Source organism: Centrocercus urophasianus, unplaced genomic scaffold, assembly GCF_019232065.1.
Source record: "Centrocercus urophasianus isolate 14NV4802_14NV808 unplaced genomic scaffold, USGS_Curo_1.0 seq_14, whole genome shotgun sequence".
In the NCBI taxonomy this organism is placed as follows: domain Eukaryota; kingdom Metazoa; phylum Chordata; class Aves; order Galliformes; family Phasianidae; genus Centrocercus; species Centrocercus urophasianus.
In genome coordinates this window covers 3,514,976-3,542,233 of record NW_024884586.1, presented here as the reverse complement: position 1 = coordinate 3,542,233, position 27,258 = coordinate 3,514,976, and the positions used below count along the sequence as shown (strand labels likewise).

Below are 27,258 nucleotides of genomic sequence, written 5' to 3'. Positions count from 1 at the left end.
TGTTCTGAATACAGCATTTCCAGTACATGCTCCTTCCCCCATGCCCCGCACAGGGGCTGTGCCCCCACCCTGTACCCCCAGCCACACATAGCAGCACAAAGCAGCACGAGCCAGCTCTGCTTGGCGTCAGGAAACAGCCTGCGAGCCAATAAAAGTGGGCTGAAATGCAAATATAGCATTTCTTGTAAAGTAAATTAAGCTAACAACGCGGTAACAAACCGCTGTTAATATTAGATTAACTTGTTTGGCAAGATATGAAATCAGAGGAGCTGGGTTGTCAATAGCGGAGTGTTCAATAATGCTAATGCTGCTCGGGGAAGTATAACATCCATCTGAAACACAGATGCATGCACACAAAAATTAAGACTGGAGGAAGAGCCAGAATCCGAGCAGCAATTACACCAGCATTAAAGATGGATAGAGAGGAAGGTTGAGATTTTTGATTGCCTTTAAATACCGCCTCGTTTTCAATCTCAGAACCAGGCTGTACTGTGATCAGCCATTAGCCCTGATTTAAAAAAAAAAAAAAAAAGATCCCAGATTTCAACATTCGCAGCATGAACTCAAAATATCACTTTGATCTGAGCTAAGGAGGCAAATGGAAGCTAATTCGGAGGCTGAAGCCAGCTGTGTGTGTGTGGGATGGGCAGAGGAGTCACCCAGAGCCACATCCCCAGCACTGGCTCTGAGACAGAGGCGTAAATGTCACACGGAACGGCAGTGGTCACTAAACTGATTAAGCAGTGGTTATCTTTAGCAGTAAAAAGGCTATCTGCTAATACTAAGTGATTAGAGTCTAAAATGCCATTTACTCTGCTCTGATTCCTTGAATGAATATTTATGCCAAGTGATGACTATAACACCATCAAAAGGTTCTCCTGCTCTGTTCTTTAGAGTGGAAGTGATTATTCAACAGCAGGTCTGCGCTCCAGCACTTGTTTCTATTAAGCAAATTTGCAGCATTCAGGCAAAAAATCCTGATTGCATCGTCCTCCTGGGAGTTTTATTTTTAAAGAACTGGCACTCCCAGCACTCCCAAGGGCACGTGCTGCTGCAGGTGGGCCGTGTCCACAGCCCAAGGACAGGAGAGGGTGACAGGGATGCTGCATGATTTCTCCATCGTATTTTGTGTGAGCCAGGATTTAACTGAACCTTTCAGGATAGGAATCCCTTCCTGGGCAATGGTGCTCTGTGCTTTGCTCTCATGTCCCCAGCCCCAACTTCCTCATCACCACACCATGCTGCCAGCGCCATAGGAGCCACTGAGATGTGATCTTAGTAGAGTTGTTTCAACTCACCCATCCCAGTCATCACTCCATCAGCCATTCTTTTCTCTTGCACTGTCTTCTGCTCCTCTCCCCACTCCTGGTTGTTGGTTGGCTTAACCTGTTAGATTGCTGAATATCAAGAAAAAAAACAACAAACCACTTCTATCACTATTCTGCAGCGCACCCTCATCCCAACCTGCTTCCTTCTTATCATCCTTCCATCATCAGTTAATCATAAAAAAAATATTTTTGCCTTATAGCAAAGGAAAAATATTCAGTATTCTTAACCTCAGGCCAATGAAACCTGGGCCTAGAGGAGCTTTTGACCAGCAAGGTGTCGATTCCCTAAGTCTGATCTTAAAGCTCAGGCACTATGCTGTCGATGAAATGAATGTTTCAGTGACACATAAAATCTTTAAGGTTGGAAAGACCACTAAGATCATCCAGCTCAACCAGTCCATGCCTGTGACCACTCCATATCACATTCCCCATGTGACATCCACCCTTTTTTGACCTTTGTCAACAAAAAAGCTAACAGTTATGAGTTGAAAAAGGTCTAAATGCTTACCTTCAAAGAAGTACCTACAGTTTTACATGTAAGTATCACAGAATCATTAAGGATAAAGACCACGAAGATCATCCAGTTCAACCCCAACCCACCCCCACCATACTCACATCCTTAAGTGCCTCATCTCCACGTTTCTTGAACACCTCCATGGACAGTGACTCCACCACGTCCCTGTGCAGCCTGTTCACGTGCAGGACCCCCCTGCTTTATTTACTCAGGTCCCAGGAATATCTGTACATGTGTTTAAAACCTGCTTGTCATCAAGCCTAGGAAATACGGCCTTTCACCACATGAACAAACCACAGCTAAGATGACCAGGAAACATTCATAATTTTTAATTCACACCAGTAATAAAATTGCATTACATTTTTCATAAAATAAATGTTCCAGTTTATATACAGAAAACAGACTGTACAGAGCCCTCCCCCAGACCCCGGAAACTCACAAACATACAGGCAATGCAGTGCTCAGCTAAGCAGGCACAACTGTACATCTAAAATTGTAACTGCTTTGTGTTGGGGGTGGGGGGAAAGTACTACAATGTATATAGTCCTCTCTGGACCAGAATTAAAAAAATATTGCAGGCAAGCTGACAGACGGCTGGCTGCTGGCGCGGCCGGGCGCCCATCCACAGTGCTCCAGCGAAGCAGGGATCGCTATTGAACCTGGGACTCGAAGCTCCCGTTCAGCTGCCCTTCCTCATAGTCCATCTGACACAAGATCATGTTGTTCTTCAGGAAAAACTTGTCTCCCACACAGAACCTGGAAGACAGACAGAATTAACCGGTTTCAGTCCGCACAGGAGTTTTGGCACCGTGATTTTATTACTGAAGGAAAGGACACGCTGCTTGGAGTGGAGGGCAACCAGGGCAGGCTGGGGCTAAGGCAGCTGAGCGGGACATCCCTGCAAATGGAGCTCCAGGTGATGTTACAGAGCCTGTGTGAGGCCTGTGTTACAGAATCACAGAATCACAGAATCACAGAATCAGAATCACAGAATCACCCGGGTTGGAAGGGACCTCAAGGATCATGTAGTTCCAACCCCCCTGCCTAGCAGGGCCACCAAACACACACATTCAGATCAGGTTGCCCAGGACCCTGTCCAACCTGGCCTTAAACACATCCAAGGACGGGGCATCCACAACCTCCCTGGGCAGCCCGTTCCAGGGCCTAACCACTCTCCTTGTATAGAACTTCCCCCTAACATCCAACCTAAATCTTCCCTCCTTCAACTTCGATCCATTTCCCCTAGTCCTGCTGTTGTCAGCCCTTTTGAAGAGTTTACTCCCCTCGTGGGTGTAGGTTCCCTTCAGGTATTGATAGGCTGCAATGAGGTCACCCCGCAGCCTTCTCTTCTCCAGGCTGAACAAGCCCAACTCCCTCAGCCTGTCCTCATAGGGGAGGTGCTCCAGCCCCCTGATCATCTTAGTCGCCCTCCTCTGGACCCTTTCCAAAATCTCAATGTCTTTCTTGTACTGAGGGCTCCACACCTGGACACAGTACTCCAGATGGGGCCTCACAAGAGCCGAGTAGAGAGGGACGATCACCTCCCTGTCCCTGCTGACCACCCCTCTCCTGATGGAGCCCAGGATCCCATTTGCCTTTCGAGCTGCCAGAGCGCACTGCTGGCTCATGTTCAGTCTCTCGTCCATCAGGACCCCCAGGTCCTTCTCTGCCGAGCTGCTCTCAAGGACCACTCCTCCCAGCCTGTACGGGTGCCTGGGGTTCTTCCGGCCCAAATGCAAAACCTTGCACTTTGCCGTGTTGAACCTCATTAGGTTCACCCGAGCCCAGCCCTCCAGCCTGTCGAGGTCCCTCTGAATGGCATCCCTTCCTTCCACCGTATCAACCGCACCACTCAGCTTGGTGTCGTCAGCAAACTTGCTGAGGGTGCACTCAATTCCCTCATCGATGTCATTAATAAAGATGTTAAAGAGCACCGGTCCCAAGACAGACCCTTGGGGGACACCACTTGTTACCGGCCTCCACCTGGACATAGAGCCATTGACCACCACCCTCTGTCTGCGGCCTTTCAACCAGTTTCTTACCCATCGGGTCGTCCACCCATCAAATCCACTTCCCTCCAATTTGGAGATGAGGATGTGGTGGGGGACCATGTCAAAGGCCTTGCTCAGGTCCAGGTAAATGACATCAGTCGCCTTCCCTTCGTCCACCAATGCCGTCACTCCATCATAGAAGGCCACAAGATTAGTTAGGCATGACCTTCCTTTGGTGAAGGTGTTGGTCCCGTGCTTCCCCAGCTCCACTCGGTAAGGCATTATTTGCACTCATTTCCAGGCAAGGACTGGCTATTAAGTCCTTCCTCACCCCGTTGTGTACAGTGCTGAACAACAAATAGAAATTTCCTGATGGCTGGGCTCCTAACCTTTATCTTCATTGAGCGAAGGGCACCACTCTCCATATACCATGTAAATTGTTCTGTTTGTATTGAAGTTGACAGAGAGGCTTGTGATATTTAACAATTTTATTTGACCATTAAGGTCAAAAAAGTTCCACATATAATATCGGAGAGGTATAAATTGACAGCCTGTAGCTTTTTCACCCTGTCTGCTTGCTGAAGAGTTAGAAGCTCATCTTTTCTTCTTAAGATAACAAATAATGCCCTTAGAGCCTGGTTCAGGGGATGCTGTGTCCACCTTGCCAATGGGACGAGGACATTGCAGAGCCCACCACAGCCCCACGTGCTGGGTCCCAGCCCCATGGCTCGAGGGAGCACTGAGCCCGCACTTCTCTCTCTCTGTCTCTGCTTTACTAATTCTGATATTCAACTATTTTTTTTTCTGCATTAAAAAGCTAGAAATCAATCTCACTTTGAATTAACAGTGTTTAAGCTGAGAGCCGTACTGCGCACACAGTCCTGAAAGCCACATGCTCCACCAGCAGTTCAGTCCCTCGAAGAACAGACACAGCTGATTACATTCTGCTGCTCCTTGTTACTCTGAGCTTAACAGAAGCCTCCAAAGAGAAATGTAGAAGTGACTCTTGCCACCAGCCTCCCTGGCTGCCTCTCCTCAGACCTGGCTGCTGTGTTGAGGGCTGGGGGTGTGCATGGCACTGCCAGGAACGGCCAGGGGTCCCTTGAGCCCTGATGTCCTGGGAGAGGGGCTGGTTACATAGGGAAGGGTGTGCCTCCTGGAACCTGCAAGCCCAGATTTGGAGAATGAGGCTAATGAAAACACGGCATGCTCTGTATCAATATTAGATTTTGCTCGGATGCATTTAACGCTCTGTACATAGACACAGCCAAAGGAAGCTGGAAGAGAACTAGAGGACAGGAGCCTTCACCACCAAAACCTTTGGTAGCTGGAGAAGGAGGTGGGTGCCCCATCCCAAAGGCACTTGGGCACCCACGTCTGCAGCTCTGATTCCAGGTTGACCTAAAGTCATGGTTCTCACTTCAGCCTCCCGTGCTGCTGTTACAGGAACGCATCCACGCCACCTTTTGGGGCCAGAATCTAGAGGATACGCCATAGAAGTCTGTAGGATGACATCTAAAAGAACGCAGCTCCCACTCCGGAAATGAAACCTCGGTCGCACTACGCCTTTGCAGGAGGGATGCGAGAGTAAAGAGGGGTTTAGCGACAAAACCTCACCCTCGGGGCTCCCTGTATCGCAGCCAGCAGGGACCACGGCACGGGAACGGCGGGCAGGAACGGTTCCGGAGCCGCTAGGGGTCAGTGCCGCCCGCCGCCGCCGCGCCGGGAGCCGGGCACGGGCAGCAGCCGGCCGCACCGCCTCGGTGCTGTGCTGGCAGGGCCGTAACGGAGCCCACGTTGGTGCGTGCAATAACCGCGTCCTTACCGCTGGTTGCAGAGCTGACAGGCGAAGCAGTCCAAATGGTAAACATTATCTCTGGCCCTCATCACCATCTCAAAGGCAGGGATCAGCTTACTGCAGGCAGCGCAATTCCCGGTGGTACCAAAGAGCCTGCCAAAGAAGCACGATCATTAGAAGCCATTTTAATTAAATGGTGGAAGGCCTAATTAAGTGTAATTAGCGGTATCAAATACTGTATTGCACCAATAAATAGAAGTCGCGGTCTCCATTTCGCTGACCAACCAGTGTGCAGGAGCTCGGGCTAAAGCTGCCTGCTGAGCGGGCTGCGATCATCCAGACGAAAACTTCATTTGGATTGCACGCCCAGGGCTAATTTGCTGTCTAATGGAGAAAAGCATTAAACACTCGCAGCACAATTTTGGGGCTCACAAAATTTCAGTCAAAAGCTCTCCTTGCCCCCACGGCTCTGCCAGCCCAGCAGGCAGCACCGCCATGCTGCTGCTGGGGAAGAACCTTGCTCACTCAATGCTGAAAGCACAGCAGCACGCTTTTCCTGGTGATGGGTACAGCACCAGTTTGCAAAGCTTCTGGAGGAGGGCGAGCCCTGCTCCCTGGTTGTGCATCCCTCCTGGGAGTAACAGCGCCATACCAAGCCCTGACCAGAGTGCTTTGCTGTTCCACTTCAGCTCCCTGACCCTCGAGGACAGCCCCTTGGCACTGGAGGCTCTGCCATTTCCATCTTGCCTTTCACTATCTGTCTCTCCAGATGTCTGCTGCTGTTACAGTTCCCGCCGGGGACTCAGCCAAGACAGCAATGTTCTCCCCTTGGCCCCATCCCTGAGCCATCCTCGCCAACCCACAAACCACCGCCACACAGACCAGCCATGGCGCCAATCAACAGACCGACAGCACCAGGTCAGTGTGCATTTGGTCAGCTGCTTTGCTCTGGGGATGACAAATACCCTCAGAGTGAGGCAGGATGGCTACTGCACCCCGTTAGCCCTGTGTGTGCCACGCACTGCTGCCTGCAGACAGATGCAGGCTCCCAACTCGTTTCGAGCCATTGGTTCTGGCCAATTCCACAACGCACAGACCAGGAAAATCTATAACCAATTTCTAAACATGCAATTTGCCAAGCTGATCAATATTAATTATTACTGGCCAGTAATTGTGAACTACAGCACTCAGCAATGTTATAGAAACCTTCACATAACTCCCACCCGCACTGTGCTGTGCAACCAAAGCAAGCTTACTGCCAAGCTAGAGAAAAAGCTGCCCTTGTTTGTCAGGTACCAGCGGCCTTTCATCCCACCAGGTGGAAGAAGCCCGAGAGTGTCTTGAATCACAGAACGGCTTAGGTTAGAGGAGACCTCCATCCATTTCTAACCCCCTGCCATGGGCAGGGCTGCCTCCCACCAGCCCAGGACCCATCCAGCCTGGCCTGGAGCACCTCCACGGATGGGGCACCCACAGCTTCTCTGGGCAGCTGTGCCAGTGCCTCACTGCCCTCTGAGTAAAGAGCTCCTTCCTAACATCCAACTTAAATCTTTCTTCTTTAGTTTAAAGCCATTCCCCTTGTCCTACCACCCTCAGACTGTGTAAAAAGTTGATTCACTTATAAACTCCTTGAAGCAGCAGCATGTTCTCCCCAAAACTTAAGCAATGCAAACCAAAAGGAAGCACTGGCACTACTTGCATGGACCCAGGAGTTGGACTCAGTGATCCTTACGGGTCCCTTCCAACTTGGGATCTTCTATGATACCATGCTGCAGGATGGAAGAGTTGCAATGGGAGAACTCCATACTCTTCCCCTGAGACTCCATCAAATGACGACTGAAGGAGACAGGAAAGCCTCAACTCTGCACTTCCAACAGCCGCCTTGCCCTGCCAAACTCAAGCCATGCAACCTGCTGTGGGAGCACTTTACTTCCCATGGGCCAGCACTGCAGCAGCAGGCTGGGAAACGCTGCACAGAGACGCACCCGGCTCTGCACCCTGCAGTGCTCGGCCCCCATCCAGCACCATCCACAAATCAGACTCAGCGCAGCCCCCTGCCCCCTCCCCTGCCCGAGTGCCTCCCTTCAGCATGGCGAGACCTGATGGCTTTGTGGGGTTTTGTCACTGTCACAAAACCAGGCGTGCGTTTTTAGAGCGCCCAAGTCACAGCAAACTCAAAAAAAAAATGAGCCCGATCCATTAGGCTGGGAGACTGGGAGGTTAATCCTAGATTTGCTCTGTGCCCGGCGCTGCTACGCGCACAAGTGTAAAATATCCATTATTCATTAGCATCACCGTTGTGTGGAGCTCAATCTAGATTAAACAAAATAAAGGGGCCCCAGACAGCACCATTTGCATTGTTAAGCAGGCGCTTTTCTTCAGCCTTCAAATAGGAGACTTTTCTAAATGGAAATGATGGGGAAATTTGGACAGATGTTCACTTAACTATTTAAACAGTTAGCTTAAGAAACATGAAAAATGTATTTGGCATCGTGTTCACCTGTCTCCTTTCAGGGGGCTGGGGGTGCACCGATTGTTAAACAGCTCTGACTGTTTGCATAAGATCTACAGCTTATGTTCTGTCCAGCTGAAACCGCGTCGCCTCCGATGTCTACACAGCTCCGATGCACAGCCGGCCCATGTGCTGATCTTTCCCTTTTCTAGCAAGTTTCACAGCCCTCTATCCCTGCCCTTCCCAATCGGAGAGCATTTCGCACTTATTCCAGCACACTCTCATTTGAATCTGCTTCCCAGAGAGCCATTTAGAGCCCTGTGTATTCAGCACGCTTCTAAAAATATGCTGTGGTTTGTAGCTCAATGAGCAAGAAACAAACTTTTTTTTTTTTTAATCTGGTTGAAGAAAAGCAAAATGAACATGGACTTTTGCCTTTTTTTTTTTTTTTTCCTTCCTTGTGACAAACCTGCCACCTCTGACCCTCCTTACCCAGCACCAACTGGAGCTGAAATCCAAGGTGGGGAAAGCTGAGCGTTGCTGGATGAGGGAGTGGATGAAAGCCCTCCACCACGAGCCCCATCTGTGGGTAAATTCCAAACAACCCCACACGAACAAACTGATCTGCAGCCTGTCCCCCAGGCACCTTCACAACAGATGCGATGCTTTCTCACACACTCACACGCACAAAGTTCAAGCGCTTTAGAAAAAATCTGTCAGGAGATGCTCAGCATCTACTTACCAGCTTGGTGCCAATGGCTTAAAAGAAGCTGGAAATACAGAAAGGTTTCACTCTGGAGCTGTTTTGCTGCTTCTAAAAACACTTTTTTTTTTTTTTTTTTTTTTTTAAATCTCCCTTTTTGAAGTTAAAAGGCAACGATTTTAAAGCACAGATTTATTTATTCCCCTTTATGTAACAAGAAGACCCAGCCAGCTTGTAAATAAGCACAGACTATGCAGATTTAAAATTTAACACAATTAAACTTTTACCCTGTGGTAGTAATTATGTTTAATGGCTCTTAGCCTGAACTTAACCACATCTATTGTTGTCAGCCAGTCTAAAAGCAGGAGTTTGTCCAAGGACAATTTTCTGTAGTTTATATGCACACTAAAAACCTCGCTATGCACTGTTCTCATTGGCCGCTGATGTCAGTGTGCACAGTAAAAATTAAAGCTAATTGGCATACAGGAGCAGCAGTGAATGCAAATGAATTAATGGGAAACGAGGGGAGCACTCCTGGAAGCAGCATGCAACGACTGAAGGGTGCTTTTTAGGTAAAGTTTTGTTTGTGCTCCAGAGTAGCCTTCTGCACAAAGACTTCACCAGCTCTGAGAATACACCTGAACTTGATTCCAAGCATACTGAAGCCATTGGCACCCTGCAGGTTTGGGGAGGAGAACAGAATGGCAAGGAGTCCATATTGCAGGAAAATGGAAAAATATGCCTCATAAGATGACTCTCAGTATGGCATCTCGTTACAGACTTTCTTCCTTCTCAAGCCAAATTGTGCCACTGGGCCGAACTGAGAACTCCGTTATCTATTTCTGTCAGCTCTAGAAACAGCAATCTGTGCTACAATGAAGGAGTCCCTGCTCCTCATCTTCCCTCTGACCTGGTGGCTGCTACATGGTCCATCAAGAAAGAGGAAGAACATTTTCCCTCAGTGCAGAGAGAAAATATTGGAGCTGCTGACTTCAATAAAGGAAAGAAAAAAAGGGAATGAGGACAGGCAAATGTAAAGAATGGATGGTACACAATGGATGGGTTGGGGGTTTCCATTTTTTTTTACTTAAAGCAACACAAGTTCAAGATTAAACTGCTGAGTTGAGACTGAGAATTGCCCCAAAACAATAGGCTTTGTCAACAAAAAAGCTAACGATTATGAACTGAAAAAGGTCTAAACACTAATCTACAAAGAAGTACCTACATTTTTTACATTTAAGTATCACAGAATCGTTAAGGTTGGAAAAGACCACTACGATCATCCATTCTAACCACCAACCCAAACCCACCATGCCCACTATCCATGTCCCCCAGGGCCACAGCTCCACATTTCTTGAACACCTCCAGGCACGGTGACTCTACCACCTCCCTGGGCAGCTGTGCCAATGCCTCACCACTTTTTTGGAGAACAAATTTTTCCTAATGTCCAGCCTGAACATCCCTTGGTGCAACCTGACATCATTCCCTCTTTTCCTATCACTGTTACCTAAGAAAAAGGCTGACCAAATCTCAGTGCTAGAAAAAGTGGATTTCCGACCTTACAATTTGAAACAGACCAACAAACAGCCATTAGCAGCTTGCAATTAATATTTCTCCTGTCTGAGGATACTGAAAATATGCTGAGCCAGAAGCCTGATATGACCAGAGTACTGAACACACCAGTTATTGCAGGGAAGCCTGAACATCACTTGACAAGATAAAAAAGATGAACCTTAAAAGCAGCTTCAAACGTGAGGATTCCGACTTCCCTGTAATCAGAATTTGTGTAACACTCAGCAAAAGGCCTCACAATGGGCACTTCAACACAGTACGTACACATAAGCTGGGGCACCCTCCTCTCCAGGACATTGCTGTCAGTGCTGCAGTGGAAGGTCATGGCAGAGGGGGCAGAGGAGGTGCATTTTGATTCTAATGAAGCTGGTCAAGCTGTCCTCCTGTGATGCCTTCAAGTTCAGCCTCAAGGAACTTCCATCTTATATGCCCAAGGGTTTGTCATTCATGGGCATCGTAACGGGAGGACCTGTACCACCCAGTATCTCAGCCCTCTGGCTGTGTGACTGCACTAGTTCTGAGATCACTGGGCATAAACTTCAAGGTTGCTCAAGGGCATATGTTTCCAGCTGAAGAATACAGATGGATGTTCACTTATTTTTCCTCCTTTTGTCTCTTCCTCTGTATTCTCATAACAATACTAACTGGGACAGCTAACAGGTAGAAGACCTTGTCTTCTATCCACCCTCCTGTGTTAGAACTGATGCCCTCACCCTAAAATCCATCTTGGCTGCCCCTATACTGCTGAACACCTGGGGTACAGCATCCTCGTAGGGGAGTTTAAAAGCAGCAGTCAGCAAACTGCAGGTTTCAAAGCCCAAGAGGCACGTCAGCATTCCATAGCTGGGAAGTAATATTCCCCATAAGCTTTTCACCTTCCGGAGAGGTTGTGGAGGGGGAAGGAAAAAAAAAAAAGCAGGCAAACAAACCAAGCATTTCTTATTTATCCTGAAAAGCATGGGCTATGAGAAACTCCTGGACCAGCTACCACGGGAAAAAAAATAAAAATCTGTGCTTCAACATCACAAAGCAGAGCAATGCTGCCAAGACACATCGTATTTTGAGCCTAATTAATTCTCCTTAATCTGTACAGACACCGGGCGCACAAGTGAGGGTGCCCTATGTAGCATGCAAGTCACTCCCTGTTGTGTTGCAAGAGCAGAACTTCAATTCAGCAGCACTGTGGGCTCTGAGCAGACAGCACACAATCACCACGCTGCACTGAAACCTCCCAGAGTGGAGCTGGGGAGTGCAGAATTGCACCAGGAGCAGCGATCAGAGATGCGTTGGAGCCCCTGAGCTGCACGTGACGCCGTGTCCCAGAGCAGCCTCCTCGACAGCATTTGCTTATCAGAAATAATTAGAGGTAGGAATGCTGGAACCATGATTATGAAACAAATGGTAAATCTATTTGCTCAGATGAAATGTATCGAAAGCTCCATCTCGGCACAGCTGGAGACTGAGGTGATACCGCAAGGATAACAGCTCGAGATCCAATTTCATCTTTCATGATTAAAAAATGAGCAAGAAAGTGTTTTATGAAATGTGAAGGTTAACAAATGTTCCTTCGCAAGCAATGACGACAGTTTATCTTTTGAAACAAATGATCAGGCCATAGTCTGCTAGCGACTCCTGAAGTACAGCAGGCAGGCTTCTCCCAGAAGCCTGCATGCCCTCACTGCTCAGACATGTGCCCAGGCATTCCTGTGTGTGAGTGCCTACACTGGGGGGTCACGGCATGGGCAGGAGCCAGCCTGCTGCAGGTATGTAAGCCAAGCCCCAGCACAGGGTGGGGAAAGCATGTTCTGTGCATAGCAAAGGTCGTGATCCTGAACTGCATGCTTAGCTGAGGGGCAAACGCAAAGACACCGGTCTACAAAGAGACTGAGAAGCACCAATGTTCTCCTGGCCATTACACAACAGCACTCCTTTTGGACTTCAGATAAGAAAGATGCAGCCGTTTACATTTATGGGCTCCAAATCAATCCAACCACTTATTTTTCATGTGATGGTCAACATACTAATCAGCAGCATAATGTGACACCACTATTATTCAAAGAGATGGAGAGGAAGTCAGTTCCTTTGGCTGTCCTCCAAAGTACTTGCTTCTTGCACTTGGTATGAGTGCAGTGTGAAGTACAAAACCTTATTTTTAGCAATGAGTTCTGCTAACATTTGACGAGTAGAACAAATATCTTGCGTTGTTTAGTGAGGTGAAAAAGATGTGGGTTGAGGCTCTAAAACTATTAAAGGGAAGAAATTAAATATGATGGAAGTGGGTAATTCTCCAAGAAGAAAAATTCAAATTACCAGCAGTGAACTGACAGTAAAGAGGATGGTGACAGCAACTTTAGTTCCTTCTATTAATAGAACTAATAGTTAAATCGAGAGAGAAAGAAACACTATGTGTGGAAGACAACAGGAGATGCTTTAAGTTAAAAAATTGTTTTATACTTCCATAAAATGTGGGACTATATGGCGTTGACCCTTGTTGCTAAATGTGTTCCACAGAAGCAGGACAGAACCTAGTGGTGTAGGAGAAACCTCCATAGTGAGCACTCTTGAGTTTGCTCATTAGCAAGAATACAAACCATCACAGCTGTAAAGCTGACCAAACCACTGAATGCAAGCCAATTACTGTGTTGTGGAACTGATGCTCTTTCTTCTGACCCAACTCTCGGTTAAATTTCCTAGGTTATAACAATTACAATGCATCTCCCAGCAGCAACAGCAAAAGTAAAATACTTCTAGCAGTCAGAAGTGCTCTAACAGATTGCATTCCGATAGGGGAAAAATATTTAGAGCAGGACGTGGGATGCTTCTTGAGGTCTGCACTCCTCGCTTCTTTCCTACCTTGAACACAGAATTCTTGTGTGTCCCAAGAAGTCATGCTATCCATGGCCCAGAGAGAAGATCACGGATTAAATTTTTCTTCTTCCAAGCAGTATTCTCAGGATAAACCAAGAAAAGAAAGAGATGCCCCACAACTGTGATGGAGCAGTGATAAAAAAGTTCTTCTAAGTTTAACAGCATCAACAGTGCTCTATTTTGGCACTCTAATGTGTCTGATTTGATGATACATATTATTTTGGTTATGAAACTAGAGCAAACCAAAATCAATATGGTGCTCATTAAATGGATGAGACACAAGAGTAACTTGTGAGTCTTGGAAAGCAAATGTAGATGGAATCACCACCCAGCTGAAGAATTTCTAGTAGTATTCGTAGAGCAACACTGAGTATCTATCTTTCAGGTCAGATTAAAAAAAATAATACACTGTTTATCAAGTGCACTTACAACAAAGTCTGGAGAAGTGATAAATAATGAAGAGGAGGATGACTGATGGAGTGACCAGGACTGCTTGGCAGGCTGGGTGCAAACAAGATGTGTGTTTTAATAAAACCATCTATAAAGAAACACTCCAGACACGAATGCAGCCTGTATCTTGTGGAAGGAAAACTATTTCCAGAAGAAGCTCTTCTGAAAGACTTAGGGGGTCCCTGTGAACGCATTCCAACTGTGAGCAAAAGTCCTTGTGTGAGAAGGATGCTTTTGTACATTGCCTCAAAGAAAGGGAAGGCGGCAGCTCCCAAATGGTGGCTATTAGATCTCTGTCTTCTATTTGGTCAGTTTCTTGTTTTAGAGAGAGAAACTCGCATGTAAAACTTTTACTGAGAAAACATTTATGGAAGATTTTCAGGAATATGTGAAGGACCTGACTACCTAAGCACCCTCTGCACACCGAAGGTTAGCCAGCAATGCACCTCCATTTCTGAAACCAGCGTGGCGGTTTCTGTTGTTCTGGCTGAGTTTGCTCAAGAAATGTTATCAGTCCTTTAGGAAAAAAACACAACACATTGGCTACAGATCAAGTACACTCTTCCAGATGAGAAAACAAAGCAAAGCTTGGAGTGTTTTGCAGTGCGACCCTCATAAGAATGTTTGCATTAGGGCTGCTGCCTTATTAAAATTCATTTGTGTTTATCGGAAGTAGTTTGTAAAAAAAAAAAAACAAACCATACACACCAGGCAAAAAAGTGCCCTGTTGTTACATATTGCAGACACATACTGACAGGGTAGCTCCAACTTAAGAGTTGGTCTCTGCAGACTTCCTCACGAACAAGAAAATTTCTGAAGTTGATCTGTAATTTTGGAGTGTTTTGCTCTGTTTATTTAGCAAAGAGACAGGAGCCCCATGGGAGGAGCCTCACTGAAAACAAGCACCAGAAGCCTATCTAAAAGCCAGCGCTGAAAGCGAAAAAGAAAAGGTAAAAGCTTGGTCAGATCACAGAGTCATAGCATGTCGGCCATTGTGCAGGAACATAGCATCATAGATACTCAAGAAGAATTAATGGCCTCCTCTTTACTTCCTCTGAAAGATCTTTTTGCTTTTGTTGGGGTAAAACAGTAGAGTTCAGATGTGCCCTCTTCCTAACCTCCCTGACTATGCAATACATGAACTGCAAACCAAAGGCCACGCTCAGCTAGGGCAGAACCTCCAGCCTCTCTGGGGCAGGGCCAATCGTGCACACATGCACATTTTCACAGTAAGGGCTAGAAAGGCAAACAGCTGGCAGCGAACTGAGGCGCTTGGGAAGAGCCCACGCTACATGCCTCTATTTACCTCAGGTAATCTCTGCGGCAAAGGATGAGATTTGCTTTTGTGTAAAGGGTTGATCCAACCTCTCCAAGACGGCAGTCGCAGCAGGCGCACTTCAGGCAGTCTTCGTGCCAGTATTTATCCAGGGCCTTCAGCAGGTACCGGTCCTTGATCTTCCGGTTGCAGCCAGCACAGCCCTTCTGCTTCCCTTTGGGTTGTACGGATAACATCGGCACACCTGCAACACAACCAGACAGCGGGGTTACAAGACATTCAGACAGCTTGAGCAAGTTTCCTGCACTCGGGGATGCGCTGGGAGCAGCAGTGCAATCTGTGAGCAAATTCTGCTGCAGCTCATGCTGCAAGAAGGTGGTGGTCAGAGGAACTTCATTTGCTGCTGCAGGGTAGGTAGGAACGTGACACCTGCAGTTTTTCCCCAAGGGTAGGGCTGACACACAAAAAAAAGTTTTGTTTTTTTATTTTTTTTTTAGTTATTATTTATCAACATTTTGCAGCAGAACCAACCCGCTGCAATTCTAACATTTGTTTTTCCTTCATTAGCAGTGCCCTCGCATCGGTAACTGCCCATGATCAGAAGGGCCAAGCATGTGCATCCCTGCCCTGCCCCATCCGCCACCTTGCCTGGATATAGCTGCGAGGAAAGGAGAGGTGTGGGTGTAAAGCTGGGGCATGCCACTGGTTCTCCTCCTTTATAATCCCCACTGGAAACACAGGTTTAACCAACGCAAAGCAGATGAGACGTTGTGGCTGGGGTAGCAGCACCACTGGTTGTATGCCCTTACCTGAAGTTAGGCCAGTTCCTGTAGCAAGCTGGATGTCCCAGAAAGTAACAGCTTGATAATGGAATTATTAACAGTCCCTTGGCCCGAATGGAACAAGCCAGTGCTATTGCAGTAAGTGACATTTGCTGCTTTCCTTAAAAGCCAGGGTGACCCGGTGGTGGTGGCTAATGCGCAGCCCATGTAAAACCCACCGCTCGTACAGTAATAATTGCTTTGTCAGAGCCGCGAGCAGACGACAATAGCACTTAAGACACCTCCACGCCAACAGCGAGGCATCGATCTGGTTGTTATCAAAGTAGTCCCAGCAGCACGGAGACGGGTCAAGTAACATTGCAGAAGTCTCCAGACTTAAAGAGCCCTCCTGCTCGACGCTGCGGCACCGGCAAAGTCAACATCGGCAAATTTCTGATGTGAGTGGCAAATATGCAGTAATGAAGTGGAAACTTAAACCTGTTTTTGAGCAGCACACGTGCAACCCAGGACGACACAAATGGGGGTTTCAAAATGCTGGTTCTGGATAACTGGAACCATTGAGCCCTCCTGCCTCTCTGCCATTTCGGCTCCCTGCTCCTCCAAGCACTCCATTGTCTTACGAGAGGCTTCCTCCAAGAAGGGGAATGTACTACTTTGATTTTCTTCTAATAACTAGCAAAGGAACAGATATATATATTTTTAAACAGTACCTTAAGCAAGGAAAAAAGCAATGTATTTGGTCAGCTTTCAGCAGGGGGCTTTCTAATGAAAAAAGGTACCATTTCAGAGATCATATGATGTTCAAAGCTGCTATTCCCACTCAGATAATAACGAGCAAGGTCAGCCTCTGCTGGTCAGGTTCAGTGTTTTGAAATTACATCCTGGTCTGTGAGGTTCCCTCCGCCAGCCCAGCGCTGCAGAGCACACACACCGGGCCAAGCGGCGGCTGCAATTAGCTGGTGAGCTGACACAGCAGGCAAGGCGTGAAACAAAATTTCAAAAACTGCCAAACTCCATCAGCACGGTCTCCTCGCATGCCTGCCATGTCATTTCCAAGCAACAAGAGAGCAGCATCTCAGAAGCTTAACCCCTTTCGCAGTTGGAGGTGAGTGGAGAGAGGGCACGGCCAGCGCTGAACCCGTTTCCTCTGCCCGCCTCCTTCCAGCAAACCCCAAACAAGCCAGACTTTGCAGGCAGAAGCCACCACCTGCAGAGCTGCTCTTCCTTTCTGGAAATTTCCCCACTGCAAAACCACAGTGCTGCTTTGTTCCTCTGCGCAGATTTTTTCCACCAAGATCCCCCGTTCAGTGAGGTAACACTCTGGTGCCCTAACCAGAAAGAAGGGCTCACTCCAGCCACGTGCACCCAGAAGGCAAAGAGCAGCAGTGCAGAGCTAGCGAGACAGATAGGCACTCATCCACTGACACACACAGTGATGGAGAATGCTGGCCGGTCACTACATTCCAAAAGGACCATCAGCTGAACTCCATGGCGCTCATCTTCCATCTCCATCTTTCCTTACGAGTGGTGGATGAAGCATTTCTATTCTTGGCCGCCTACGCTCCCTTCTTTGCCCTTTACAACTTAATAGACTTGCTGCTGGTTAATACAAAACAAAACCTGTTCTGAGTGCTCAGAGCTCCAATGCACATTAAAAAATTATAGACGCCACCTCTGGACATACTTAAATTTATGGCTGTGTCTAAAGAGGCAGTTATTGCAGTCAGTAATCTAAACTTTACCTCCGTTCACAGGCGGGTGAAGCAGCTGTAATCAGCCCATATCTTCTCAGCTGGGGTCCTCCTGCAAAATTATTCTGCTGGCTTTGTAAGATGAGCGCCCACTAAGCACACCTCCAAGTTTTTCTAGCCTGTTTTACTGACATTTCTATTCAACACGGCAATCAGCTGCAACTCCTCTAAGGGCAATGCTCATAAAGCCTTGTTTCCAAGACTGCCCCGCAACTTTCTTATAGATGGTGGACCTTCTAATAACAGTTATTTGCTATGGTCCTAAGGAGTACATCTCCGTAGTGCCCTGATCTGCATGAGAGTGACTGGTCCCTCTGAATGCATGGAAGCTCGCCACCTGATTTCTTTAATGCAACTCTAAAGGTTAATTGGTCTGGAAGAGCGATGTGGGACCGCTGGCTAACGATAGGCGCCTGGAGGCTTTGCAGCCTTGCTGTTCTTTCTGCAGGCAAGAGCAGGGCAGGTGACATCAGCAGGACTTCTCAGCCCACTCTGGTACCAAGGGGCTGCAGGAAGCACTGCCACCACCGCCTCTGTGGGATGGGATGCAGAAAGGAGCACCCAGTGAGCAGAGCCCAGTCGTTCAGCTGCAGGAGGACCTCCCCCAGCTCCCCCAGGAGTCGGCCAAGTCCTCCATTTGCCATTTATGACAGCTAATTAGTTATTCTATTCCAAATCTTTGCTTTAAATAAAAGAACTAATTATACACAAAGGTCAGTCCCCCACCTCCTGTGAAGCACACATAATTGGCTTATTTCCCCAACACTGTGTGCAAGTTTCACACAATGCTTTCGGGCAGATGGCTTTAACTCTTTCCCTCGGCAAGTTTTCTCTCCTTTGTTCCAGTTTGGGGTTTTCTTTGTTTGTTTGTTGTTTAAAGTTTCCTTCTCATTAACTACCTCTCCCATAAAAGCTTGCTAAAAAACAAAGCAGAGAACTAACAATTTACAAAACTTACAGAAGTGATCCTTACAGGGATGCAGCATGCCAGCACTAAGAGCAATTCTGGTTCCAAGACCGGTGTTTCAGGAGCTGGGCACTTAAGCCTAGGTTTCAGAGTTCCACTTGAGGGAAAAATGTTTATTTCTAGCACAACACCCTGTAAATGAGCTGACCTCCTTTTGCCTACTAACAAAAAAAAAAAAGAGCATTTGGCTGCAAAAGATGAAAAAGTAACTGAAGAGTAGGAGTAATCTTATTAACTCCTGTCTCATCGCAATAAAAAAGCTGCAGTCTTGTGTCTTTTATCAGAGGATCTGGTATCATTTAAAAGCTTTAGAGCCCTGCATCACCCATTTAAGTAAATGCAGACAGCCGCTGCCAAAAAGATGCAGTGAATTTTCATTCCCTTAAAAAGAAGCTCCCTTTGTGTTCCCAGTGTTGTATTACTCACCTTCTACGAATATCAGGCCCTGTGAAAGAAGGCAAACCATGCACTTCCCCTGAACTGAGCACGCTGTCCAGGATGCCTTCATTGAAGGATGATGGCCAGCAAGGTGAAGCTCATCATTTCATCAGTATATCCAATTAAAACGTTACCTTTGGAACACTGAGTACTTGCAACTAACCACTCACGAACGAGCCTTCAACCATTCATCAAAATTATTCAGTGAATAACCACAGTCTTTTTTCATTTCCAGTTTCATGGTGCAATACACAGTAGGTGATTTCTACACTGACTTTAGCAATTCATTTGTGGTATTCTTTCTTCTGCGTCATTACTGAATAAATTCCCCAAGCAAGGCAAAAAAAAAAAAAACAACCAAAAACCAAACAGTTGGAAAATGTGCTTAATAGGAGAAGCAACATTTTGATCAGTATTTTTGTTTTAACTATGCTATAATCCTCCTCCCAGTAGCATAGCAACTTTGGGGCTCTCCAGTTCTGAATGAGCCTGAGTGAAGCACACTGTAGACTCTCATTTCCCACAGCAGCTTTCCTCGAGGGCTTACCTCCTGCTCCAACCTCACTATGGGCAGACCCTGTTTTCATGTCCTTTGCTCAGCGATATCCATTCACATCACTGGAATCAGTACCAAAGCAGATCCCAGGCTCAGAGTTAGCATCTAAATTTCCATTTTCCCCCAGAGTTCTGAGTCTTCTAGTGCTTGGTTTAAGTCTCTTCGTTGCAGAGTTGCCCTCACCTGAGGACAACCTGTCACTGTAAGGGAACACAAGGCAGCAGGCTGAACGCAACTACCTTTGCAAAAGTTTCTGTACATCATTCTTGTAAGCAACATTTTCCCTGTGCTCGCAAAACACACCTGTTTGAGCTTTAATTTTTCACAGTTGGCATGTGCCCAAAGCTTATTCTTAGCACATGTAATGCTTCAGTAAAATTTATTTTTACTGCTTGAAGCCCTGGGAACAGTGAAAAAAGGAAAAAAAAAAAAAAAAAAAAAAAAAAAAAAGTGCAGATTTCTTGTACCTTGAACCTTCACCATTTAGCACTCTACAGTCTAGCAAAGGTCCTGATTTTTGGTGGCCAGCTCCCTCACTCAGTTTCTGTAGTAAAATGAAGTCTGGTACAGAGGGTACAGAGAGAATAGCCACAAACCACCCACCCAGGGGATGAGTAATATCACAGATGTGTTCACTCAGGATGATGAGCCTGGAACTCTTCCCATACTCCTCACTACTCCTCTGCTTTGCAAGTGACCACTGAGGAGACACTGATGTCCCAGAATTTCTCTTCACGGAGTTTAGTCAAAGCAAACCAGCAGAAGACAAGTCTCAGAGCCAAATGATCATAAAGGTAAGAACTCATCCCTCGCTTTTCAGCTCATTTAGGAATGTCTACCTGTGAATGCTAAATGCAGCCTGGTGCTGCCCATTTCCAAAACAGAAAACAAATCAAATAGAAAAACCTTGTATCAAGTTAAAATCCCAAAGAGTGTTTGAGAAGCAAAAACTCAAGTCAATTATTTCCATGCAGACATGTAATACCCCACAGTTCTGACCTCCTGGGTAAAACACACTGCTTAACGTATTGCCACCGAGCTTCCAATAGATATGCAAAGACGTGCAATGTAGCAGAGCTAAGGCTTAGCAGGGAGACATTAACATCACCCTGACAGATTCGGTACACTGTAGTTGTGAATATTTTAAGGAGAATGGAACTATATCATTGCACAATCATCATCATCTTTTCTTCTGCCTCTTTGCAGACATACACAATGTCAACCTAAGCTTTCGGCAACCTTAATAGAATTTCAGTGCCCACTGCCAAATGGCCATTTGATGTTCTGCTCTGTGTACACTGATGAAGCAATCTGTCACAGCCCTTAATGCAGGCAATGATGACTACCCAATCTAAAGCTTTCGCAGGCTTAGAGAAATTTCTCAAGACTTTTGGAGCCTATAATCATTTGTGCAATACCACAAAAGAATTTGGAATCCTGCTGCTCCGTATTTAATGAAATATGAATATACTCCTTTGAATGTTTCTAGAAGAAGCCATTCTCAGGCCAAAAGCATATTTTACACCATCAATCACTAGAAAGTTGTGCTGGCAACTCTGAACTAGCAAATGCTGTGGTGACTGCAAGCTATTCTATACGAAAGCACTGGTCTCCCACCCAAACTCACCACAAAGCCAAACACACTTATATGCCCTGCACAAGATTAGCACAGCTGCACCTTTACCTCTATGAATGCACCATTTATTGGCATTTTTTCTTCAATTCCAGGAGATGATGAAAGATTCACCTGCAAGGAACACAGAGAGGGTCCCTGCACTTAATGCAGTCCAAGACAGGGAGACAATTGCTGATGACCTTCGGGAAGTCATGAAATACACCTCCCTAATGACTCAGAAAGATGCAGTTATCCTGGAAACACGGGCTCCTCTCCCTTTCCTAGTGACAGCAGACCGACCCGTCTGCTATTAAAAGTTGAAAGGAGCAGGGCAGGAAGGAAAGCTATTTCCTTCTCTTCTTGTTGAAAGGAAAAAACACAACACACAGCCTTTTCCAGGACCATTTGCATGCTGAGCTGTCAGACCATGCACTTTCCATTAAAGAGATAGCATCCCTTTTCATAAGTCCATTTGGGATCCATTTTAGTGTTATCTAAAAATCAAATCTACATGGTAATCCTTTTAATGTACTCTTGACTTTTAAAAACAGCTTTATGTTCCTTCAGGAAATGTTTTAAGCCATTACTCAGTAATTACTACTCACCCATGAAAACACTGATCTTTTACAATATATAATCAGTTTGCTGTCTTAAAAAATAAAGCAGACTGGAATTTTTTCTCATGATAGCAGCAGAGAAAAACCAAGTAGCAGAGAACACCCTTCCTCCCCCAGTATTTGGAAGCAGCATGCTTTTTCCTGCAGTGTAAGACCAGAATGGGTGTCAAACACCATTCAGACCGGCACAGGGCACACTGAATTTATCTGGATGACACCTGCAGCCGACACAGCAACGTCCAGCCAATCTTCAGGAGCCTGAATTTACCCTGACAGTCCTAGTACCAGGTCCTAAAGGTTGCACTCCACCCCCCAAACTCCCTGTGTGCTCGCGGCAGAGCTCAAGAGGGTCAGCAGTCTGACTTGCCCCTGACTCTCCAGCACAGCCAGAATGGGGACAAGGGTGCGTTCTGCCCAACCACAGCTTCTGTCCATCTTGTCCTAGTGCCATGAAGACAGAGGAGACAGTAGAAGCAGAGGCTAAATGCTTACAGTGCTGCTGTTCTTCTTGTTACTGAGGTCTGGATTTAGTCTTACTGAGTCACTGCTTGCTCCCACCAACAGCTTTTAATCTACCCCATTTCACTAATGCAACTAAGAAACTCTGCTACTTGGCCATTCTCCTTTCATTCACAGGAAAAAGTATGAAGATCCCAGTACAGTGCTGTTCGCTAAACATTTGCGTAGCTGAAGTTGGCCATTCCTATATGTCTCCAACCAATTTTTGTTGGTCACAACCAACAAAGTCAGACCTCACAATCCACAGCTGTTATTAACACTACTCTTCTTCACAAGGAACTACAATGATAAGAATTAAAAGTGGTTCCTTGGCTTCAGCTGTTGTATGCTTTGTGGTGGTGATGTATAGACAGGAGCTGAGCACTATTACCCCGAACAACAGAAGAGACCCAAGTAAGGGGAAAAGGTTGCACAACATCTTTCTTTTGTTTCTTTTTGTGAAATGCCCCAGAAAGGCTTGGAAAACCCTGCTGCAATTCACCATATATTCCAGAGTAAAGTGAGCTCTAAAGGGTTTGGGGCAAGTCAGCATGACATTTAGTTTGCACTAAAGCATCTTAGAAGTCATATGAAATATAGCGTAACAGAGCATATTCTACTCTATTAAGCATTCAGGAGCCCGGCATCGCAGTATTCAGAATACGGATGAGAAGTTGGAATTGCACGAGGCATTCCTCCTCTTATGGCTGACCGCTGAGTTGCATTCAAGCTGATCCTAAGGGAGTCATTTTCATTAACCTGCAGTAGCTCTCTAATCCTATTCCTTGAATTTCAGACCACCACCACTACAAGAATTTATGACCTGCTGCCTGCACCTTGGATAGCGCTCACACTTTACTCTTTTCCTGCTCCCCTGGATCATTACCACCGCTCCGTGCAGCAACTGATTCTCTTAAAGTGGAAGTCTGCTCCTCAGTGCTCTTACCTATGCTCCATTTAACTCTCACCGACATACATGAAGACACTGATGGTTTCACTTGCTTTAAAACAGTGGAAAAAAAACCACATGGCCTAGTCCAGCATGCAGAACCAAGGGCTTCCTGAAGGGTTCTTCCTGAAGCCCGAAGAGGGCACATGTCTGAGGATTTGCCTCAAACCTCAAGCTAAACAGAACTCCCAAATCACCAGCTTATGGCTTTAAAATCCTAACCTGCTGGCCAGGAAGCTGACTTAGCAGCCTGTCCTCCACCCTGTTTTGGTGGGACTCTTGCTCGGTTGGCTTGGTTGTCCTCCACCCGACCACGAGATTCCTGACTGCTGAAATGAACTCCTTCACCGAACTAATGAAATAAGAAGTCTGAAGTGCTTTGCAATCCTTTTTTAAAAAGCCTGTACCTCCAGATGAGACTCAATTTCACAGCATCAGGGAACTGTGTGCCAATGCACTGTACTGGAACACCGGGGCTAGCAGGAGCTGCAGACAACAATGCTAACATCAGGGTTATTTTAGATTAGAGCAGTTCCAAATCAATTTTGGATTTAAACTTTTAAATGCACTCTCCAGAAAGAATCTGCACTGACTGAGTATTTTCAAGACTAATTTTCTAAGCCTGAATAAAGCTCATTGTTATCTAAGGAAAAAAACACCGCTAACCCTTGCTACAAAGGCTGGGTCACGGCTCAAAAATTAGAGAACGGTGCTGCAAAGGAATAAACTACCTAAGGCAACATCCATAAAACCGCAGATTAAAAAAACACTATTGATACCACTGGGAAGAGATGTTTAACTGAGACCAGAAGTTGTGATATTTGGGACTCAGGGCACTTTTCCATGAACGTGCACTGCTGCAGGGGAAAGATGAACGAGCCGAACATCCACAGGTGGACAGCAGGACTTTGCCACAGCAGAAACCCCGTGGAATTAAGGCGGTGCCTCAGCACTCTGCAGAAGGAAAGTTGTGATGGGAGAAGGGAGAGTGTAAGACAGATGGGAGAGCTGAGGTTAAAGTTCAGACCAAAAGCAATTAAGACGGGTGAGAGTGCCCTGCAACTTGACACAGGTTTGCTTTGTGTTCAGAACTTTTCACTGGCATTAAGCATCTTAACTTGTGTATAGAGAGATTATAATTAAAACCTGACAAGCTTAAATTAGCCATTTATAAAAGGTTCTCCAGAAAGCTTTTAAAGTAGACTAAACATATCTATTAAAATGGAAGAAAAGGGGGAAAAAAAAGAAGAAAAGGAGCCACTTTCAGTTACAATAGTTTTCCTTCCCAGATATCTCAAGAGATTAGACAAATTTAAAGCCAAAGTTCTGCAATTGTCCAAAGCCACTGAAAGGGGGGGAGAGAGAGAACGTGTGGCAATTAGGAAAACTTGAAAAAAATCCTTTATTTAAGGATTTGTTCTTCGGATGAACACAAGCAGTCCAGAATCCTCAGAGATCCTAACTTCCTTTTAGGACTTTGAGCGCTTCCTAAAGCTTGAGTCCGCTTTAGGACTTGAGGCGCATTTCCCCAAGGCCAAGGAATGGTGTTGGGCTGCCACAAAGCTGTGGAGCAGCCGGAAAGCTGCCTTTCCCCACTGCCCATAAGAGTGGAGGGTGCATTTTCACCCCACACTGGCTGTTTGAATTCATTCCAGGCATTTCAGCGCTCCACAATTCTCCAGTGAGCTCAAGAAACTGAAACTAAAGAAAATTTGCTCTTTATCAACTTGTGCACTGGTATCAAACAAGATCAGGTAATTTATTCCCCCTCCTAAAGAAAGATATAAAAAAGCCACGATTATTTTGATATTTCAAGATGTTTACAGACTATAAATATCTGGAAGTCAGGTTTGTGAGAATATCACAGAACTGCAGGGGTTGGAAGGGGCCTCAAGAGATCACTGAGTCCAACCCCCTGCTAAAGCAGCACCCTACAACAGGTCACACAGGTAGGCACCCAGATGGTCCTGAGCATCTCCACAGAAGGAGACTCCACCACCTCCCTGAGCAACCTGCTCCAGTGCTCTGTCACCCTTACCATAAAGAAGTTTTTCTGCACGTTAGTGTGGAACTTCCTGTTCTCGAGTTTTAGGCCATTACTCCTTGTCCTATAGAGAAAAGCCTGGCTTCATCCATTTGTCTCCCACAGTCTAAGTAATTAAGGACAGGGCTGTGCAAAACTCACTTTATTACTTCCAAAACATAGTAGAGTCCTTCTTTCTCTGCCTCTTTTTTTCATAAAGCAGATGTAGTCCTCAAGGAATACGCTCCCACTGGGCATCCAGCTGGGAGGGAACCAGACAGCAGCGGTTTTCCAGAGCACACCGCCAGCCCTGCCGTGTGCAGCTTGCTCTCTGCACACCTTTCTGCAGAGACAGCTACAAACATTTGCTTATTGACCTAGAGAGCTTCTCGGCAGCCCTGCATTATTCCTAGCTCTGATCACTCCCAAGACCATGTCATCCTCTCTGCAGCTCTCGTTTTTTAAAGCTTTGGAACAGATGCTTATAGAGGCATAAGTACACAATGGGGATATTCACAGGCCATGGGGTGCTCTTGTCCAAACCTCTTGTAGCAGTCAGTTGCCACTGCTGAAGACTCAGAAGTTATGTGATTGCAACATTCTATTTTTGGGTGAGAAAGAGAAGCAAATGGAAGAAGAGAAGACAGCACAAACGTTATATAAAATACAGTACAGGCAGGAGTACAGTAGTTCTTCAAAGGAAGAAGCTAGCGCCTGGCCCTGAGAAAAATAATCAAGCTGTAGCAACAATGATCGCTCTAAACCCATGTCGTTTATCTGCAGCCTACATTCATTGCCTCCACATAGAAAATGTAATCCTTTTCTCAAATTTACTTCGACTCTACCGCACTCCGCGTGGTGCCTCTTTTCAGAGGAGTGCCTACATTACCTAAGCCAGGGAAAGGAAAGCAACTTTAAAGTGAGCCATGATGAGGAAGGCAAGCAGAGCTTAAGATGAATAATCTGTTGTTTCTAGTGCTGTATGGTCCTTTTTTTTTTCTTTCTGCATACCAATGGCATTTGAAGTGGTAAGGTACACACAGATATCTTAATTTACTTTGCTTCATCTTTACATACTGTTATTGTAGTTATACGGATTCACAGAAAACCAAAACTCTGATAAGAAAAACCAACATCTGCCCCTGATCCAATGCCTCATGGAAACATATGAAGGAGAATTTGCAAGACCCAAGATCCACCCTGAGTCTTTGAGCACTTACAACAGGAACCGGGTGAACAAGAATAGACATCTGCATCCCAGCCACCTGACAGTCCAAGTGCATGCATCCCATCTCCGTTATCTGCAGCAGCAAATTTACAGCAACTGCAGAGTGTGGAATTGCCACCCTCCTTTCAGAGAATTAACCAGCAGGAAGACTTCGCAGAGACTTCTCACTATCTATGCAGGCTCAGCTTTATTTTCACTTCAGTCCCAAACTCGACACAGCTAAGTCTGACTCCAGCCACAACAGGCAGAGCAAGAGGAGCTGCATATCTGCCCCAAAAGCCAACACGGCCCAGGAAGCTGAAAGCTTGTTTCCCCTCCCAGTGTGTCACTGACATCATCCATTCCCCGTCTCACCTCCGCTGACAGCTACCTGGGATGAAGGCTATTTTCCCAATGGAATTCCTGGCACAAATTCCTTCATCTCTCTGGGGAAGACCAATAAGAATCCTCAAACTGAAGCTCCTGCTCTACTCTCTTATGAGCTCCATCACAAACTATCCCTAGAGCCTGGGCAATCTGAAATTTTGATTTTTTAAAATATGCTTTCAATGCTGACATCACGCTTCTTTTGCCTAGAAACCTCTCCATACTGCAACCACAAACAGCTGGAGGGCTGACACACTTCCATCTCCAGTGAGCAGCAAAGCCAGCAGACATCACACAGACAGTGCTGTTTAAATCAGGAAAAATACTTCCCCTGTATTAGCGCTCCAGCACGTCCTGTATCTCTGCAGAATGGGCACCACTGCTGTATTTACGATTTGCCCATCCCTCTCTTTGAAGGCAGCCCACAGCAGTAACAACAGCTCATCAGCTACGAAGGTCAAGGACTCCGCCAGCCCTCCTGAGATCTGAGCTACTGGTTCCACAGAGTCTGCCAGC

The 27,258-nt window shown here is 46.3% G+C and overlaps 1 protein-coding gene across 4 annotated transcripts in view; it reads right to left on the bottom strand.

The window, feature by feature from the left end:
• Positions 1-2,172: 2,172 nt before the first annotated feature.
• The window catches only part of LMO1 (LIM domain only 1), a 48,730-nt gene continuing 23,644 nt past the window's right edge, over positions 2,173-27,258 (bottom strand). For all 4 annotated transcript variants that reach the window (XM_042814086.1, XM_042814087.1, XM_042814089.1 and 1 more), the window contains exons 2-4: positions 14,983-15,196; positions 5,659-5,784; positions 2,173-2,598 (exon numbers count right to left, since the gene is read on the bottom strand). In XM_042814086.1, the coding sequence (XP_042670020.1) occupies positions 2,493-2,598; positions 5,659-5,784; positions 14,983-15,196 (446 nt within the window). In that variant the 3' untranslated portion in view covers positions 2,173-2,492. The remainder of the gene's footprint in view (positions 2,599-5,658; positions 5,785-14,982; positions 15,197-27,258) is intronic.